The sequence below is a fragment of the Crocodylus siamensis genome, chromosome 12, assembly GCF_052110815.1.
Source record: "Crocodylus siamensis isolate JL-2025a chromosome 12, ASM5211081v1, whole genome shotgun sequence".
Lineage (NCBI taxonomy): Eukaryota > Metazoa > Chordata > Crocodylia > Crocodylidae > Crocodylus > Crocodylus siamensis.
In genome coordinates, this window is record NC_143406.1 from 40,676,238 (window position 1) to 40,697,028 (window position 20,791).

General features: G+C 39.8%; 1 protein-coding gene across 5 annotated transcripts in view; it reads left to right on the forward strand.

The window, feature by feature from the left end:
• Positions 1–20,329, forward strand: part of SUN1 (Sad1 and UNC84 domain containing 1) — a 43,601-nt gene extending 23,272 nt beyond the window's left edge. For all 5 annotated transcript variants that reach the window (XM_090024709.1, XM_090024708.1, XM_090024710.1 and 2 more), the window contains 15 exons: positions 233–343; positions 1,505–1,603; positions 2,312–2,405; positions 2,884–2,942; positions 4,378–4,523; positions 4,653–4,886; positions 7,236–7,322; positions 7,703–7,746; positions 8,976–9,114; positions 12,174–12,425; positions 13,224–13,308; positions 13,967–14,082; positions 14,673–14,840; positions 17,203–17,295; positions 18,552–20,329. In XM_090024709.1, coding sequence (XP_089880835.1) covers positions 233–343; positions 1,505–1,603; positions 2,312–2,405; positions 2,884–2,942; positions 4,378–4,523; positions 4,653–4,886; positions 7,236–7,322; positions 7,703–7,746; positions 8,976–9,114; positions 12,174–12,425; positions 13,224–13,308; positions 13,967–14,082; positions 14,673–14,840; positions 17,203–17,295; positions 18,552–18,665 — 1,841 coding nt within the window. In that variant the 3' untranslated portion in view covers positions 18,666–20,329. The remainder of the gene's footprint in view (positions 1–232; positions 344–1,504; positions 1,604–2,311; positions 2,406–2,883; positions 2,943–4,377; positions 4,524–4,652; positions 4,887–7,235; positions 7,323–7,702; positions 7,747–8,975; positions 9,115–12,173; positions 12,426–13,223; positions 13,309–13,966; positions 14,083–14,672; positions 14,841–17,202; positions 17,296–18,551) is intronic.
• Positions 20,330–20,791: the final 462 nt, after the last annotated feature.

The window sequence follows — 20,791 nt, forward strand, 5'->3', positions numbered from 1 at the left end:
CTGAAAAATTGTTTTGTGTCCAACGTAGACATGATATACAGCTGTAAGTGTGTAATGAATATATTTCTGTAACGTAACAAGCACATTATATGTATGCCTTCTTAATTTTACTTGTTACCTTAATTTTTGGTTTTAGAAAGTGATATTGTGACCTAACTGGCACACATCTGTCTTGTTAGTAATTTTTATTGATTAACTTGTCACATTAATTGACTGTTACCACAACCAACAGGTGATGACTGTAAGGGGAAGAAACATCTTGAAACATACACAACAGTCCACATGCAATCCTCAAGGTCTAAAAGGGTAGCAAGGACCATTTGGCACACCTTTTCTTATGCAGGTTGACTTGCACCTTTTTTTTCTTTTGCTTTTATTTTCTATCACAACTTCACAAATGTTAATCACTCATACTGCTTTGCATTTTTAGCTTAGCTGTAACTATCAATGTAGAATAGACTGACTTAGGCCATACAAGAATAGTTAAATAGCATTGCATTCTTTGTGGTGTTTGCTATAATATTAAATTGGCTTTTAGGAACTAGCTTGGCAGAGAGAATCTTCTGTTTACCTATGGTACAATCACACTATAAAAGGAAGGTATGGTAGTTATTATAGAATATGCATCTTAAAAAGTTAAATTTGTCACTGCAGTTCTATAAAGTGTTCTGGAAAGCTGACTTTTTAAAGCAAAAGTAGGACAGTGGGATACTAGCATACATAATATTTTATTTGATTAAACTCCTTTACCTCTTACCTTTTTTTATTTTTAGAGAGCCAGTTTTTACAAGAGGTTTGTGTAGGTGATGAATTGTCCTGTGAGAGGACTTCTGTTACTTGAATGGACATAGACATCAAACATCTTCAGAACTGTATTTGCTGTCGGCACTGTTCAAGCAGCTGAGAAACGTAGTTGTGTGACACACACTTCAGTCAGCTACTCGATTTCGCTAAATATTGTGCTGTAATGTCTGTGGCATCCCTTAGTCTAAACATTACGCATCTTTATACGGGGTGAGAGGGGGGCATTTTTTTAATTAGAGCAGCTCTTGGGAGCCACTCTAATTAGAGTGCCTGCAGTGTCTTGTGTATCCAGCATCCCACACTTCAAAATGACGGTGGGGGCGCTTGAACTAAAGCTCATTTGACAAGCTTTAAAGTGCTCTTGCTGCCATGTTGAAGCCCAGGAACACTGAATACACTTGATGATGGAGTTGCTGGAGTGTGCTAATTAGCATGCTCCAGCAAACTCTATTAATCGAGCCTGCTCCAACGCATTCTAGTTAAATGTGTCGAAGCAGGCATCAGGCGTGTGTATAGGTGTCCATTATGTCTGATTGGGATGTAGGGCACTCTCTCTTTTTTTCTCTCTTTTATTTATGTATATGAACTACTTCCATAACATTTCGGACACTAAAAAATAGCTTCTCTAATGTATTTTTGCAAACAGTGGTTCAGGATGTCTGCATGTATGTCATATACCGGTTCATTTGTTATATACTAGGTTACTTTGTGCTACGAGTATTGCGAACAGTGGGAACAACAGGATGGCTTGTATCTCGGAAGGTGTTAGCACTACTGTGGCTGGCCATTGTTTCTCCAGGTTATTTTCCTAATCTGTGTACATTTTGCATGTTCTGTGCCTTGATTGGCACACTAGAAATCTACAGTATGTTATTATGTGGCTGATAGATTTGGCTGTTTGTGCTGCACTTGTTATGCTTGCTTTCTATGTTTTGTACGGTCTAAATGTGTTTAAAACTAAGGTAAACTTGTGTTCACAGACTGAATAGATCATTTATTAGGCTGCTTCATTTGGGGGGCACTAATGGTTAGACCACACTTCCAGGGCTTGAGATTGGGGGTGGGAATGGCCTGTGTTCCTGATTTGCCAATTAAAACTCCCTATTGGTTTGGGAAACTTGCTTAATCTCCCATAGACACAATACCCTTTATCAGAAAAATTAATGCTCAAACGTCTTCTCAAAACGCATGGAGATTTTGAGCTGAAAGGTGTCACTCATTTGCAAAGATTTACTTTCTATCCTCATGAAAGTTGTAGTTTTTAACAAACAAGCATTTCATCTCGCTGCATGGCTGTTTGCTGACTATCTGATGATATTGGTATTTTAGCTGTGTTTTGTTTTAGATGGAAATGATTTGCATGAGTTCTTTCTTCTATATCCATCTACCTCAACAGTCTGTTTGCCATACAGAGCATTTTCCACAGCATTTGCATGTGCTTCTGCTTGGTCTCTCTGCATATTCTGTAGCATGTGACTTTGTTAATTGAATGTCCTTTCTCTGATAGGTAAGGCAGCTTCTGGAGCTTTCTGGTGGCTTGGAACTGGATGGTATCAACTTGTTACTTTGATTTCTTTGTTCAATGTGTTTCTTCTTACAAGGTTTGTAAACTTCTTTCTTTTAATTATCATGATTTTTAAATAGAATTTAGTGTCTTGAGCCAAAAATATTTTAAAAATTATTTTTCTGTAATGTAAACCAAGTAAATCTGTTTTACAAGATGCGTAGCATAAATAAAGGAAACTGATATTTATACTTCATGATTTGGAGTTTCTTCTGTACATTTAATAAATTCTATTTTGCTAACATTGGTTGATTAACTGGCCATTCTTCTCATTGCAAATGTGAGACCGATGTACTAAATTGCAGCAAACTTCTCTACTCACTAGGAAGCAAAAGTTTTAAGGGGTACATCATTTGCTGATTGATCAGAACAGAATTGAATCTGAAATATTTATAGATGAATTTGAGATTCGGATGAACTTTACATTAATATCCTGTCTGTTACAATACAGTATTAAATATGGTAGACCCATTCTGTATTTCCTGTAAAGTTAAATTCTGACACTGTCTTTTCAGATGCCTTCCAAAAATTTATAAGCTGTTACTGTTTCTCATCCCACTGCTGTTGCTCCTGGGTATGTGAATCATTTAGTTTCTTTTTCAAGTTGGTATGTGCTTATTACAAAGGTATCAGAACAGCATTTTAGATTGACTTGCTTTTTATGAAAGAGATGCAATTTACAGCACAAGAGACTGAATTTTTTTTGGCAAAAATTTTCCACTGTCAATGTGTTTTCCTTTTCTTATGAAAAGAATATCCTTTGTTTTAAGGAGGTAATTTTACTTCCGTTTGCCCTCAAGATCTACAAGACATTCATCCTATTAAGACCTCCCGTATGCTACATGGTGATGACTGATGGAATAGTTCTGATTGCATTGTTACAGACCAGGGCTGGCCAACCTGTGGCATGGCAGCCTGTGCATGTAGCATATAGCAGATCTGGAGAGAGAAGAGGCAGCAGTACAGTGGCAGATAGGGCAGGCAGCAGATCAGATTTGGGGAAGTGGATTGGTGGCATATGGGCAGGATGCAGGGGTATCTTTTGGAACAGCTGCCAAAAAGGTTGGCCTCTATGGTTATATTTGGGTGGTAAGAAAGTAGGGCTGGAAGGGACCTCCATACGGTCCTCTAGTCCACCCCCCTCTTCCCCCGCCCCCAGTTCAAGGCAGAATCATCCCCAACTAGACCATCCCAGCCAAGTGTCTGCCCAACCTGCTCTTGAAAACTTCTGGATAAAGTTTCCACAGTTGTTCTAGGCAGTTGGCTACCTTAACCACCCACCTAGTCAGAAAGTTCCTCCTAATTTCCAGTCTAAATTTCCCCTTCTGCAGCTTGAGGCCATTGCCCTTTAGTTCTGTCCCCTATGGCCACAGAGAAAAGCCCATCTCCCTCCTGTCTATAATCCATCCTTCAGGTATTTGAAGAACATTATCAAATCCCCTCAGTCTTCTCTTCTCTAGATTTAAATAACCCTATTCTTTTAGCCTTTCTTCATAAGACTTGCCTCCCAGTTCCTTAATCATGTTTTATCCTGTGCCAAACTCTGTCCAAACTGTCCACATACTTCTTGTATGAGGCCCGAAACAGAACACAGCACTCCAAGTGAGGCCTTATCAATGTTGAATAGAGTGGAAGAATCACTTCCCTTGATCTGCAAGTGACAGTCGTTCTGTTAGTACAACCCAGTATGCTGGTGGCTTTTTTTTTGCAACAAGAATGTGTTGGCTGTATTTCCCAGACTGTGCCCGTAGTGACTACTTAGAATTAGGGATATTTAGTACTTACCATTTTAATATCCTATTTGCCAAACTTCATGTTTGGGCTGAAATATTCTGTTCCAGATTTCTACCTGAGTCTGAATGTTATTAAACAAGTTTAAAAAAAGTTACTAAAACTTTTCAACCGTTCTGAAAGGGTGGTTAGGGAAGGCTGACTTTTCCCCTCTCATGTTTAATTAAAAATTGTGACTACATGTAACTTTTTTTGCCTTTTCTCTTTTTTTGCCTAAGGTTTATGGTGCTGGGGGTTTGAAGGCTTCCTTTCGTTACTGCCTGCATTCAATTGGACAAGCATAAGTAAACCACAAAGTGTAGATGAGTCTCTCTACATCCTGAAACCAAGGCTTGATTCTTTTCACTCAGTTCGGCCTCCAGAGGTAAACCATGTAAAGGGCTTCTGAACTCCAGGCTGCTGGATTTTTTTTTTTTTTTTTTTTTTTGCGGTGACTGATCTGTAATCCAAAAGTAAGCAAAGTAAACACATTTTAACTTTTTTTACTTTTTAGGATTCCGTTAACTTTGATTCTAGCCGCATGAAAGAGTTGGAAAAACAGATTGCCTTAATGTCTGACAGATGTCATCATCATGATGAAGAGTATGGTAAAGTGATGCTGTTGCTCCAGAAGCTTCAGGATCAGGTTGCCCTGATGAATGACAAAAGTGAAATGTTAACACTAATAAAAAATGTAATGGGCCAACATCTTAAAGAAACTAAATCTGAAGAAACAGCACACTCAGTGGTAAGGATATAATAATTTTTTGTGACTCTCTTTTTCTGATGCTGTTTGATTAGTATACTAAACTATTAGTATAATAAACTATTTTGTAAATCATGTCATTTTTTCTCTATTACTCCTAGTATGGAACAGGATGCAAAGAAAAATTTAAGACTAGAAAATAGTTTAAGTGTGAAATAGCTTGTATGTTTGCGCACTTGCTTGTGAAGTTCTACATCAGCACCACAGTCTAGTAAACTGAACTTAAAAGAGGAGTCTGTTGTAGGTTTATAACCAAAGATTTAATGCTTTTATTTGTTACCTTTTGCAAGTCCAACACATCCCCTTGTATTCAGTTAACCCAACTGAGTTGATGGTGATAGAAAACTCTCTCCATACAAACCCTCTGGAAACTGAAGCTAACTTTCAGCTCTATCTTAATGTCAGTTTAAGAAATAATAGTGACTGTTAGCCCAGCACAGTGATCTGCTCTGCATTTTCTTGAAAGCTGCTTATAAGTCTAAGCGTATAATGAAGGGGCAAGAAACGAGGAACTATCCCTGCCTAACTTGCACTATTACAGTGTAACTTCTGTAACATAAATGGCTTTGGTAATCTATAATAAGAGGGATGTAGATATGAGCTGAAGGGCTAGCAAAAGGGGTAGAAATGGAACATACAGTAAATGAGGTGCTGAGTAGGGATGTGCGAAGCGGGCCCTATTAGATTTGGATCTGGCCCGAATCGGGGACAGTGATTCGATTTGTTAATTTAGATTGCTGTCCCGGATTCAACTAGGCCGAATCTGAAGATTCGATGCCGATTCAGAGAATTGGCAATTCAGATATAGACACAGCTTTAAATGTTTTTTTTCTACATACCTTGAAGTAGCAGGCGCGGCTCGTGATCGCTGCGATGCTGGGGTGGATGGAGTGTCCCACAGGAGTGGGGGGTTCCCTCCATGTGCTCAGTGGTGAACCTAGAAATGGACTGGAAGTATTTCTGCTCCACTTCCAAGTCTGCCAGGGAGCACGCTGGGGGACCCCGGGTGCCCCCCGACCCAGGAGGCACCTATCACCCAGCTGAGAGGGCATGGTGGTGTTGGGGGGGGGGGAAGTCCCCCAGCAAGCTCCCCCACAGACCTGAAAGTGGTCTGGAATTGCATCTGGTCCACTTCTGGGTCTGCTGCTGAGTGCACTAGGGAGCCCCCTGCGCTCCTGTGGGACTCTCCATGTGCCCCAGCATCGCAGCACTCATGCGCCCCTGCTACCTAGAGGTATGTAGAAAAAACATTTAAAGCTGTCTCTATGTCCTGATCTCTCCAAATTGATTTGGAGGGTTCGGATTCAATTCAGAGAGATTAAAGGGCCTTCTGATTCGATTCAGATTTGGCCACCAAATCGGGCCAAATATCTGCTGAAATCAAATCGGGGACCAAAGCTTCGCACAGCCCTAGTGCTGAGGTAAAACAAGTGCAGTCAGGTGACAGCTGGAAGAAAATGAAAGGTTTGTTTCTTGAGGATGAAATGCCTAGTCTAGACTGCCTTCTGTAATCATATTTAATACCTTTCCTCACTAGTAGAGGGGAGTCCTATCTGACTGTGAAAACCATATTGTTAATTTTCGGTTGGTAGGGACAGAATTTATTAATTGTTTACTAGTAACAGACAACTTCTTCCAGCCAGTTTTCTCTCTCCTGACCCCTGCTAACCTTAGATGATGATTCTGGCTGGGATTTCCATGAGTGTCCTAATGCCCCTAAATAACTCCTCGTGTAAACTTTCATCGTACCACTGAGTTGCTAAATCTTATACGCTGTTTGCAAAATATATTTTTATAAAATCTATTTAATCATATCTCATCACTGCTTTCTGTAGCAATTATAGAAACATTGCAGGAAATTAGTTTTGATAGGCTAATAAAAATCCTGTGTGACATTTCAAACTAGTTAGCTATTTTTTCTTCCAAATAAGTGCTTTTACTAAGCCATGCAAGTCAGTTGGCTGCCCAGTTTGTTTTGGTCCTAGTTCTACATCCAACTTGAGATTTTTACCACCTACAATTTTTGAGAGGCAATATCAACAATATCAAGTAGTACAGTTTAACACTTATTGGCTATTTTTCCAGTGCTGTCTGTCTCAAAGGACTAACTCAGACTAGCCATTTGAAAGCAGAACAGCATGGCACTGAAAAACAACTAGACTTAAGTCAACTAAGGCCTCTTAAAAATCCTTCCTCCTAGTTTTTGTGTCTCCAAAATGTAGTATGATCATTGCATGAATGAGACCATTTTACTTGGAGAAACAGCGACAGCTATTTGACTGACTTTTGTGCTCAGTAAATAAAACACTTTTCCCCCTTCTTGACTTTAAGACTGACCTTCTGGCTTTATACCAAGAACACAAATTGAGCATCATGACGTTGGAAGACCACATTGGAAAACTCTCTGCAAAATATGAGGTATTGAAATGTTCTTTCATTTTAAATTATGAATTGGAGTCTTAGCTTGTTTATAAATATTGAAGACAATTACAGAGAAGCTGCTTCACTACATTTCCCTGACATTTGTTGTGCATCACTCCAGCAATTAAAATTTAAGACGGTGCTTTCCACAGTGAGGGGCTGACAAACAAGCTTTTCTGTAGGCGCAAGAAGGTAAAACTGTTCAATGTTGTCAATGTAAAAAAAACATGTTTAAAAACTTTAAATGCTTTAGGCGTGTCATTGTGTATGGAGCTGCCCACGCACATTGTTTTCATGTGGCGATATTATCCTCAATTACAATAATTCAAATGAAAGGATGCACAAGTTGAAACCAAATCTTTTTCATATTCTTTCAGGGCATCCAGAAGGATCTTGAACTAAGCAAAACAAGAACAGTGAGGTAAGACTATTGTGCATGTCTACTATGTTGCATTTTGAATCCTGGCACTAATTGGTCATGGTAGGAGTCATTCACTGGACTGCAGTGGTAACTCTCTTCTTTTCCAGTGCATTGTGAATGTCAGTTGAATGACTTGTAAAGTTTTGCCCAAGTGTTCATCAGCCTAAGTGTTATCCTGCTATTACAATAGGCTTTGGCAGAGAAGCTAGGTATTAGTTCAAGAGGCCTGTATTGGAATGTTCAGCAGTCCCAGCATTCCCTCTAAGCTGCATGGCCGCTCAGGCACACCTGGCAGCATGGGAGGAACGCACCTGCACAACCGCACAGCTTAGAGGGAATGCTGAACAGTCCTATATCCTATTCCCAATATCTGTCCGACTTTTACCTTATTTCTTTAAGGAGTGTGATTGAAGAAAGTATTGTTTCACTTAAACTCCTAAAAGCGTGAGGATTTTTGACACTTCCTCAAAACGGTCTTTGAAGGTTAGGTACTATACTTTTAGCAGCTCAGAGAAAACTACACTCAGAAGTTCCCATTCCAAGGGTTTCATGTCAGGTCAGCTTGTATCTTCATCTAAGTCTGGTTTTCAATTATGTTCATTTCTGCTCTGGAAATATGAATTGCAAAAAGAAAATACTTTTTTCCTCGTGGGGGGCAGGGATGCATGGTAGGAGTAGGTATACCTTATTTAAATTTTTTAAAAAATCAGCTATGGAATAGCTTTTAAATGCTATGAGATCTTTTTTCCCCTTCATATATAGTTCACATAAGCTCATGTTTGTTGCACATGACTTGAAAACTGAATCTGAGAGCAATTAAATCATTTAAATTGCTGTACACAGCTAAAAGTTCTGGGGAATTCATATAAGTGGGCAGCTTTAGCTCATATTCCCTGGAAACCTCACAGAATCTCTCAAGCCTATGTACGTCGTATTTCATCAGCAACTTAATTCTGCTAATATCCCATAGGTGTGTAAATTCCAAGTGCATTCACAACTTTAGAAGAGATTGATTTAAATACAATCTAAATGAGCATCTCGATATGCAAGGAACCATGGGTCCTCAAAAATCTATTCAGTTGCTTTTCCAGTGAAGTTCTTTATTTTGCTTAAGACAAATGTCTTATGTTGTCATATATTTGGGGGATGGGGGGGTTAGATGCACAAATGTTTTGACCTTTTTGTTCTTATTTCATAATTTATTTATTTTTTAAAATTTTTTATTCTAGCATGGGTGATGAACAGTTTCAGAACCTCTTATCCAAAGCTAAACAAATGGAACAGGAGTTGGCTAGTATGAGAGTAGAACTGTTGAACTTACAAGGCTTGAAGACTCAGTGTGAGAAAGTAGATACCATATATGAAAACGTAAGTTATACACTTGCATCTCAATAAAATGCAACTCTTCTGCATCTGACCGCTTGTATTGAAAACTGTGTAGTCACTAAAGCAAATAGGCACATTAGTCATAGTTGTGAGTAGCTAGACAACTAGGTAATTTTACTATGCATTTTATACGAATTAGGAGAATAACTTTTTGTTCTTAAATGGAACTAAAAGTGCATTGTGTATATATTTATTTATCTTTACAGTCTTAGAATTGCAGTAAAACACTACAACTGTAAATCAATACTTAAGCTGATACAGTTTAACTAATGTACAAATATAGCTCCGCTTTCTTCCTTTGCAGCAGTACATTGCCCTATGTTGAAACAGCAGGAGGGAACTGATGTTGTTTATGTAGAAACTGGGTGTATGCCTTAATTAAACTTTTGGTAGCACTAAACACATGGCCACTTGATCAAAGATGAGTCGTGTATCTGCACTTAGTCTTGTTTTGACCCTGAGGTTCAGCTCAAAGTAGCTGGTTATAATGTTAAGCAAAAAAAAAGCCCTGTAGCTGTTGACTACATATTGAATTGAAAGAGACTCTGAGTATGTGGTTAATTCACAATTGTGAAATATCAGCCTTTTAAATGCTCTCTTTTTGGTTGAATCTTAGTGTCCAACTCGGAGAACTCTTTTCTCAGCCTGTCTTTGAACTGTAATTGTGCATTGGTCCTTTTTGTTACCCCTTTCAAGAAATCCATTGTAGCCAGCATTAACAAATAAAAATTGAAGGTTTGGATGAGATACGAAGCTGTAACTGAACATAGTTTATTAGCACTTTGAGACATTTGTGTTTGATTGTTAGATTGGTTAAGTGGCTAATTTTTAAGCACCTTAACCTTTTTGCAACTCTTTGCAATTCAGATTTTATTTGGATGTGTAGATTTTGTTCTCAGCAGAGAATTAAACGGCTTTAGGAACAAAAAATGAACTAAAATTTAAAGGTGCTCTGATATTGCACTGCATATTGGATCAGCCTCGATTTTAAAAGGAAAAATAACATTATTGGCTACTGGGGTTTTTTTTGGCTGGTGTAGCCAGTAATGTCACCGATTTAAATACAATATGCCTTCTGACCGGGGCCCCTGGACACCACGTGCATGTGCTCATGCATGTGTAGCCAGGAATGCAGCCAGGCGGTGTAGAAAGCAGCACCCTGTGGAAGGAAAAGGGTGTGGTGGGGACAGAGCAAGGCTGCCACGGTGAGGGAGGGAGTAGGGAGATTTGTGCATGAGGCAGAGGCAGGCTGCTTACTGTGAGTTTGGGGCTCTTCACTCTGCTGCCTTTTGCCCTGGGAGCTGTGCGCTGGCCGTGCATTCCCTGCCCACTCGGCAGCAGTAGTGGCAGCAAGTTGTGCCCTCCACTGCTGGGCAGGCAGGGGACACGCAGCCAGTGTGTTGCTCCCAGGATAAAGGCAGCAGAGTGGAGACCCCCAAGCCCACAGCGAGTAGCCTGCCTTCAGCCTCTCCCCACTTGGCTCCACTCCTAAAAGTGTCCTTGCACTTAAAAAATGGTGGCATCACTTTGAACTAAGTGCCCCACTGCTGTTTTTAAGTGCTGGGATGCTGATCCCCTGGACAAGCCATCTGTAGTTCTGTCCTGCTCCCCACACTAGCCCTAGGGTCCCATTTACCGCCCTGGCTGGGCAGCACCCTAAGGCCCTGTGCCACTCCCTCCCTCATTGTGGGGGCCTTGATGTGCCCCTTCCCCTCCAGGCTTTCCTGCAGGGAGCTGCTCTCCACACTGCCCCACTGTGCTCCTGTAAATCAGATCGGTATCAGCTGATATGCCTGGTGAATAATTGGCTATCAATATTGACCCAAGAAAATCTATCTCAGTGCCCCCCTACTAAAATTAGTAACTTATCCTTAGGTTTTTAATAACTTATCTTTAGGTTTTTAATGAACAGTTCTAAGAAAAAAATGCTTGTGGTTACTTAGCCTGAGTGTTTGCTTACAGTTTTTGAAAAGACAGTTTTTTGTGCACAGATGTCTGTTTAGGGTTGTTTGTGGTGGGGGGAAGTTTAAACTTGGTGCTTGTTAAAAAGACTTAATTCTTCAAACTTAAGGCCAAGCAGATTGCATTTATAAATTTATATATAAATGTATCATCTTACGCAAGAGGATAATGTAGCTGTGGTTTGTTTATTGACTTTTTTTTGTGGAAAAGGACCATCTTTGTATTTATTGTATCCTTTGTATTTGAAGCTTAGGAAGTTTGCCATGGTCCTTAACAACTAAAACTATTTACTGGGAATAAAATAAGGTGATGACTTTAGTGATGGCAAATTAATAGTTTTAATGTCCGTCCGCTATTCGTGAATAACTGATGTAATTAGAAGACAAAAGGTTGATTGGCAAAACCAGGGTATTTAGTTAAAGACATGTTGACTACCATCTTTCCCCTCACCTGCTAGAGCAATTTCAAGTGCTGCAAGATGTACCCTTTTTTCCATCAGAGGTTTGCTATGCCAACGGAGGGTTCAGCTGAGGTAACTTGAGCCCCTTGCACAGGTTCATTTTTAAAGGCACCATGGGATCTGATGCCTAATCCCAACAATTTCACCTTGTGCCACATCATGTGTGGCATAAGGTGCAATTTTGGGGTTGGGGATCAAATTGAAAGTTTTCTACTTGCCAGTGCAGGGGGATCTCAGGCCTTCCCGGTACCAGCAGATTGAAAGCTTGAGTGTCTGCAGGTGTGGGCTCTAGGGCCAGCAATCAGCAGATTGACCTGTGACCTGCCATAGCTTCAGTTTAAGACACCATACAAACCAGCAGTTACTTTGATATAAATAGAATATTTTTATGGCTGGTTTGCCATTGTATGATGCCTTAAATTGGGTGCATGTGTGGCACCCTTGGCATTTATGCCACAGTTAACATGCAACATGGCTATAATGTGTATAGGGGCCTCACAAAAATTAATGCTCTTCATTGAGTGTTCAGAAAATCCTTTCTTGTTTCTGCAAATGTCTATTTTCATTTTGTTGTAATGACTTTTTTTATAAAGATTCTATTATTGATGGATTTCACCAGGTAGATACCCAGATCAAGGAATCTGTCAAGCTTATACTTTTTGGTGACCGGCACAGTGACTTACCTGAATCGCTGCTGCAGTGGCTGATGTCTAAATTCGTGACCAAGAATGATTTGCAGACCTTGTTACAAGATCTAGAGATGCGAATCCTCAAGAACATATCTTTTCATATGTCTGTCTCAAACCAAAAGGCAACCTCTGAAATTGTTACAAGTGCTGTTAATGCTGGGATTTCTGGTATCTCAGAAGCGGTAAGCCTTCTAAAAAGAGCATTTGGAAGTTGAGCTGATAACTTTTTTGTTTTTTTTAAACAAATTTTTACTGTATGTAATAGTCAAATGTAAGTTAATGATTTTAAAAAAGGAAATAGACTTTTTTGAATTCTCATGAAACTAATTTAAAATAAGTATGAAATATAATTCTTATTAAGCTAGCTAACCTGGCAGCATTTCCTGTTTTATTGTTTTCAGCAGCAGTTGATATAATCCTTTTTTAGGTTGTGGTTTTTGTTTTTTTTTTTTATTGTGTATAGTACTGCTCGGTGCGCACGGTGCCACAGGCTCTTTGGGGATCAATTTAAGGCTCTACAGTGCAAGTACTGACAGCAGTACAACTCAGTGAACATGTAATTGGGTCTTTATAAGAGTTACTAGTTTTGTCAGTACTTAAATCCATTATCATTCTTATGTTTTTTAAATAAATAGCTAAATTGTATGTAACAGCTAACGTAATTTCTATTGCCTTCATCTGGTAAGAGCTGTCAAACTGTACCATCTTGAGAGTTGGGAAATATCCAGAGTACAAAGAAGTAAAATGTAGCTTAATGGATAGAAAAATGGAAGCTCAGGAAGGAATCCTCCAAAATCAAGACATCAGTCTAGTCTATCTGCCACATATCAAAATTGGCTCCTACTCTTAACGAAGTGGGGTGCAAGGATTCTTTTAAAAATAAAATTGTATTCATTCTGGCCTAGCTGTGCGCACACAACCAAACTACTCAAATGTTTTTTTTTTCTTCTCATTCTCCTCATTCTTCAATGTGCCTATAGCAAGCACGCATTATTGTAAATAATGCACTGAAACTCTATTCTCAAGACAAGACTGGTATGGTGGACTTCGCTTTAGAATCTGGAGGTAAATATAACAGACACATAAATAGAGTTGTCATTGAATAGTAGATAAATCTGTCTTTGTTTTGCATCCTGGAAATTGCTACAATTAACTTTTATCTGAGTGACAAAAAATAGGTAAACTAACTTTGTTTTAATTTGTAATAGGTGGATGTATGTACTCATACAAGACATTTTTCACACTTGATAGTACACATCTTTTTAGAGTGTGTATAAACTAGTAACTTGGTTGCGTTTTGGGGGATAGGGGTGTACCTGCAGTAGGACTGTTCTGTACATGTGTTCTGAAGAAAAAATAAGGGGGTAGTTGTGTGATAACTATTTTGTATGATATAGCAGTGGTGAACCAAACTTACTGGGGAAAATGTTTACCTGTGCAGAAGTTTAAACCTTTTTGATTACAACACACTTACCACTTAAAGCTGACGTACCAGTATTTAGAAAAACGGGAAGCATTTTTATCTCCATATTAATGTGCTTAAAGAAAATTTGCTAAAATTGGCAGGCTTGTAATACTTCGAAGTAAACCACTGACAGATTCTGCTTAAGCTGGTGTAATACATAATTAACCAAGTAGGCCAATTTCATGATAAAAGATGGAATAAAATACAGAATCATTTCTTATTTGTGTTTAATTTGACTTTTTGTTTTGTCTTTTCAAGGTGGCAGTATTCTGAGTACTCGCTGTTCTGAGACGTATGAAACTAAAACGGCGCTAATTAGTCTCTTTGGAATTCCTTTGTGGTATTTCTCGCAATCTCCCAGAGTGGTAATTCAGGTAAACATTCCACATTGATATTTGGGTTAAGATGACTTTTTAGATACTAGATCTCTTATGTAGTCCGGAAAATTATTTAAAACTTTGTGTTTTTCTGGGAACGTAGCTCTGTGCAGAGAGCCTGTACAACACCAGGACGCCCTAAGTCGTGCATAAACCCTGTTTATGATTTAAAAATAACTAAAGTGGCACATGGGCTTTGGGAAGAAGTGGACAGAAAGTGGTCATTCGTTTTGACAGACTAGTTCACTGTCATTTTAGTAAAATGCATAACGGAAACCTTAACTACAGTTTGTTCTCTGTTTAAACCTTTGAATCAAGAAAATGTGTATCATTTCCAGTTAGCACTTGTCTGTGGCCTATAATGGTCACATTGCAGAGAATGTGTCCTGATTAGGATCACAATTGCAAACAGCAAAAATAATCTGTTTTGAATCAATGATTCACTTGAATAGTCTTAAATGGATGGAATTATTTATGTAGCAGAGTATAGAACCCAGCTAGTGGCAGGATCTAATCAAAATATTTTAATAATTCAAAAGTACATTCACAAATATGTTCATTATTTTCTTTCTTCCACTGTCCTTTAGCCTGAGATGTATCCGGGAAACTGCTGGGCTTTCAAAGGATCACAGGGGTACCTTGTAGTTAGACTTTCCATCAAGATCTACCCAACAGCTTTTACGCTGGAACATATACCAAAAACACTGTCACCGACGGGTAACATTACCAGTGCACCTAAGGATTTTTCAGTATATGTAAGTCTATTTTTGGTAAACTTAAGGCATTAAATAGTCTTTAACATCGTCCAGTGTTTTGAATTGGATACCTTTTTTATAGCTTGAAAAATAATTGCTGTAACCCAGTTTGATTTAAGAAAAAAAACTTGCAGTATTCTTCCTGAAGCGGTTCCTTTTTTCTTAAATAGCTTTGAGACCTAGGAATGTGGGAAGTAAAGTATTGTTTAAAAATGCTATTGACTTTATTATCACTTTACCCATCTGTTCGACAAGAAAGCACTTTAAAGAGAAGTTGATGTCTTGTTTGGTTGAATTTTCTGCTAGTGACAGATTTCCAAACCTAAGTGACTGGCTATAGCTTAGTAAGGCAAATTAAACCATCACAACGTTGTGTGCAAGTATTATCCTAAGAGAACCTGTAAAGACCACGTCTGTTCATATCAAGAATTAGGGGTGCACTGATGGAGCTTTTGGGGGCCAATACCACTAGCCAGTATTTAAGGAGGCATATTGGCCAATACTGATCCGATATCTGATACAGCTGCCTCCAAGTGGTAAGTCTGGTGTGGTGGAAGGGGGTGCAGATCAACTCTTCCCCTCCAGTGAGGGAGGGGGCAGGGGCAGGTGCTACCCAAGAGGGGTGGAACAGAGGCATGGCTTGTGGGGTGGGGAGCGTGTGCCCCTGGATCTGCACGGCATGGGGCAGGCAGCAGCTGCAGGGTGGAGCTGGTGCTGCATGGGGCTTTTCTTGCTGGGCTTGGAGCCAGCTCCAGCAGCACTAGGAGGAGGCTGTAGCCACCCCATGTTTTGCCTTGGCTCCACTCCCAGCCCCAGCCCCATGTCACTGCCCATCACAGCCCTGGCTGAACGCTCTGCCTCCATCCAAGTGCTGGGAAAAACCACGGCTGTGCCAGGCAGCAGCATGGGGCTGGGAGCAGAGCCTCATCAAAATTTGGGGTGGCTGCAGCCTCCTACCAGCACCACTGGAGCCCTCTCTGAGCCCAGCCCCGAGGCAGAAGAGCCACACAGCTCCGGCTCCAGCTCCACCCTGCAGCTGCCACCTACCCCATCCCACCCTGCGCAGATCCAGGGGCACCCCCCCCCCCCCCCACACTACCCTCCTGGGGTGCAAGCAATGGTAGGAGCTGCCCCCACCCCACAAGCTGTGGCTCCATCCCATGCCCCCCTCCCCACCCTGGCTCGGCCGTGCCTGCCCCCTGCCTCACTGCAGGGGACATTGATCTGCTCACGCCCCTTCCCTCCCCCATCCCCTTCCGACTAACCAACTGGAGGCAGCTGTCCATGCTGCCACCTCTGCTCCATGCTGTACTGCAGCTGCATGCAGCATGGGCATTTATCGGCCCCATTGGGTCAATATCTGATACAGACTGCTTTCTTCATGTGATACCGATCTGATATCAGTGCATCTCTAACAAGAATACATTATGATGCTGTTCAGGCACTGCCACAAGTGATCTACAATATTCAGCAGAATGTCGTTAGTTTTCTGACCTCTGGAAACTTTTTAAGCTTGATTTCTAATGGACTTGAAATTTGTAAAAGAGTTGGCTGCAGTACCAATCCAGTTCTTCCCAGAAACTGCCCACCGTTTCCCCTGCCTGCCTTTTTGTTACGTTAGTTTTGGGGCTTGATTTTTTTTTTTTTTTTTCCCCCTCTATCATAAGAAATAGTGGCTTTGCTATCTTCCTCTCTAAACCGTGATAGCTTGTAAATGTAGGTAACACTTAAAGCGTGTCTTCATGGCAGACTGTTGGGAAAATAATAGCATGTAGAGTTCAGTTGACATGGCTAGACTGCCTGAAGTACTTGAGGTAGCTGGAATGGCAGCCTGCATCTAGCAGAAGATACGTTAGATATACCTTAAGGGCAGTAGTTCTCAACTTTTTTAGATTTAAGGCACCCCTCAGAAAATGCCAGTTTTTTGTTTTCATTTTGTTTTTGACTAAAGAAAGACTGCAAGTTGGGGAGGCACAGGGAAGAAACTCTGGTTGTTCCCGATTTGCTCTCCTTTTCAGCATCTGCTTTCTGCCATGGAATATTGGGCAAAGTGGATCTACAGTCTGACCCAGTAAATGGCAGTTTTTATGTCCTTATTCTCTAATAGACTCTTCTGCTGGTCACAGCAGGTCAGAATGTTTTTGACACTCTGGACTCCTGTTTGAAATCTCTGGGTTTATCTTGTGAATCATATTTGCAGACCTAACAGTGCTAATATTGTGCGTCACTGCAGTACTTGAAGGGATCTCAACGCTGTGGCACCCTGGTTGAGAATCACTGCTTTCGTGGGGAGGTTTTTTTGCATTTGCATTTTTGATCTGTGGACAAAAAAAATATATCAAAGGCTTTCTCTTGGTGTTAGGGTCTGGATGATGAATATCAGGAAGAAGGCGTACTTCTGGGACAGTACAGGTATGATGAAGGAGGAGAGCCGCTACAGACATTTCAAGTGATGGTAAGGTCACATTAGTAGAATTGTATTAGTAGCCTACCAAGGGCTAACTCATTTTTATTAAATAATCAAGCAAGCTAGGCGCTCTGACCAGAGGAGTTGATCCCTGTCTCAAAGGGCTTTTGACTGAAAGTGTGTGGTGGAGGGGATGACGCCTGCAAGCAGAGCAAACAATATGAAGCCTGCAAACATGAATTTCCTTGTTGTTTGGTTCTTTGTTTTTTGGGTTTTGTTTGTTGCTTTTTTGGGGGGGGGGGGGAGTTGCCTTTCTCCTTTTAGTTTATCCCCTCTTAAGTAAGGACATGTGTAGAGTGAAACTGAGGTAAAGAAACAGTCTTCCCCTACCTTCATGAACAGCACAGTGAAAGGAAAGTCCAGTCAAAACTGTAGAAAGTTCTTTGAATTTACAAGGCCATAGTAGTAAATTAACCTTAATCAAAGCAGTACTATTTGCTGGTGTGAGAGTATGCATCGCATCTAATTTCTCTTGAATCAGTAACTCCAAAAACTTAATGAAGCTATAACTATCTTGAACTACAATTAATAAAGTCTTTGGCAGTTCCATGAACCACAGAGAATGCAAATCTTGGTATTAACTTACAAATTTTCAATGTCTGTGGTGGGGAGTGGGGTGGCACAGGCACTAGAGCATATGGTTGATAGCCTGGAGGTTGCCAGTTTGAGGCCATAGCAGAAGCGCTCATGATGCGGCCTGTCCAATTCCAAACACAATCTGTGAATTCTACTAACTGTCTTGTCGCACGGATACTAAAAAGGAAAGGAAATACCTGTGTTAAGTCTGGCAGGCAAATGCGAAACTGAGTGTGCCAATAACTCTTACAAAAATGGCAGCACTGTTCAGCCAAGACTCTCAGTGGCTGAGGTTATTACTCTAGTTTGGGGGTAGCGGTGTAATCCTCATAATTGTGTTCCTGCTGTGAGTATTTGTAAATGAAATTAATAAAAAAAACCAAAACTAGGCTATTTATAAATAAAATGTTCACTTAGAGGTCAAATGAGCAAAAACAGTCAAGGAAAGTTGAAAGTTTGACAACTTCTATTTTAACAATGACCTTGGCTCTAATCTTGATTGCCTTGTGCAGAGATATAAGTTGCAATTGCTAATTGTTTGCACAGTTTAGTGACTAGGCTGCTCTTTAACAACTGAGTTTGTTAGCGTCGTTGCCTAAAATCTGAGAACTGACTTCAGAGATGCGTTTGTATATTAGATACCTAATTTTATCCCGTTTCCTCCACAGGAGAAAAACAAAAATGCATTCCAAATAGTGGAGCTAAGGATCCTTTCTAACTGGGGCCATACGGAGTACACCTGTCTCTATCGGTTCAGAGTGCATGGGAGACCTGCTGAGTAAACTACTACCCCATAGCTTACTTTTTTTGTTGTTGTTGTTGTACATTTTTTCTGTTTGTATATATTGGAAAGCCTAGAACACTGGAATCTTTAAAGGATGAGGAAGTGTGACATACTACAGGCTCAGTGCTCCTCTTCAATAAAAGGCTGAAGACCCAGTCAAACTTTTTGTACAAAAACGCCTATATGCTCTGTTGCTCAGCTTTGATTGCCAGTCAGCTTTATATTTTGTGTCATTGCTGATGATTAGAATATTGCATGTAAACTACTCTGGTTCACAAAACTCAGTTAGCAAACAGGTGATACTTATTTTATTACAAATGAATGTATAGGTTTTTTAAATAAACCACATTTGCTGCAGCTGGAAATCTGTTTTTAATACAGGGCTTATCTGCACACTTCTTAGCCTGGTACCATAAGACAAAACTTATGGATCTGTTTTAAACACTAACTGTGTGTAAGTTGACCCTGACTTCTGAACTTGTTGCTAGGCCCACAAAGATTTCCTTGCTACGTGTAGAATATGGTGAATGTTACTGTCAGGGAAATTTACTACAACCAAAACTAGTTTTAAACACCAGAGGCCTGAAGACCTTTTCTCTAATGTGGAGCCATTCATTAATCTAAAAGCCAGCATTGATTTTAAACCACTAACGTTATTTTAAGTTTTCTTCTTATTCACTTAGCTTGCTGTACTCATGTTCAGTGTGGTTGATTTGTCTTATCGTACACTAAGGTGAAAACACAGTCGGGTGTCTGCCTGAGATTTAATTCGCAGCTAAAATGTCTGACAAAAAAAACTCCATACCCCAGAAATGATCTCTTCACGACAGGATTAATTAGGCTGACTCCACTGGACAATGGAAATACAGTAAGTGAAAATGAGTGATTTCAAGCAGAACCTTGCATAACTTCTTAAAAAAATTATCGGCATGGACTGTCTGCAAGAGTTTTTTTATTTTAGGCTCAGTGCCATGATATTTAAACATTGTTTCCACTTTTTACCATTAAAATGGAAGACTTTTATCCTGGAAGGAATGTTAGAGTTTTTGTTGGCAGCACCTTGATTTAGAATTTTAATTTGAACTTGCATTGAGTAAAAGATTGCTTGTTGCTCTCCGTGTTGATACTTTAAGAGTCATTTCATAACTTTTGAGTATTACTGGAAACTTTCTGAACAAGATTCTGGAAAGAGACTTCTGTGCAGAAATTTCTCTTAACTGTTGTAATGCATTTTATTGGGTAATCTTAGTTACAGATGAGCTATGTATTTTTCAGAAAGATGAATGATGGTGCTGACTGGTTTTCTGGATAGAGTTATGTATGTTGCACAACAGTCCTCAGATATTTTTTAAAAGCTCTCCATAGGAAGAGCGTTTTGTTCACTTTAAGTTCAACTAGAAACAGAAGCAATGGCCTATGCAGAAAAGCTAGATCAAACATGTACAGGTGTTTCATATTATAGGTCAGATATTTAAATCAGAATTATCTTGAAATTAGGCAGCTGGGGTGGGAATATTTTGAATAACACTAACTTATTTTTAAAGAAGCAAGATAGGACTTTGTGCAATGTATTTTTGTAAATGCTTTTCAAAATGTCATTTGCTGCCTCCAAACTGACAGATGCTATTGAGATGTTTAAATAAAGAGTTTTAATTTTTGAAAGTGCATGTAATATTTGAAACAAGTAATAAAGATACTTTTCTGTATTTATGATGAATATGCTCAGATAATAACTGCTTTAAGGATTCCTGAAATTATAAAACTCTGAAAACTGAAAATCTAATTGGCAACCCAGTATTTCCTCTTCTACATCTTTTTAAATGTTTCAGCATAAAATTGTTCTTTGAAGCTCTCAGCTCCTTCCTGTGGATGAGGTAAGAAGGGTAGACAATTAGAGGAGGGGAAAGACATGGCAAAGAACTATTACATATAAATGAAAGCATCGTGTGTGTCAAGAATTCCTTCAAGAACCATGAGATATACTGGAGAGTAGTTCTCACAGTCAGTTTTTTGTTTGGGGGGGTTGTACCCAAACTTTGGCTTCTACTCAGAATTTTTCATCAAAGATGTATGGCAGGGGTATCAAACTCTGGGCTTGTCTCCAGGCTGGAGCAGGCCCCAAGA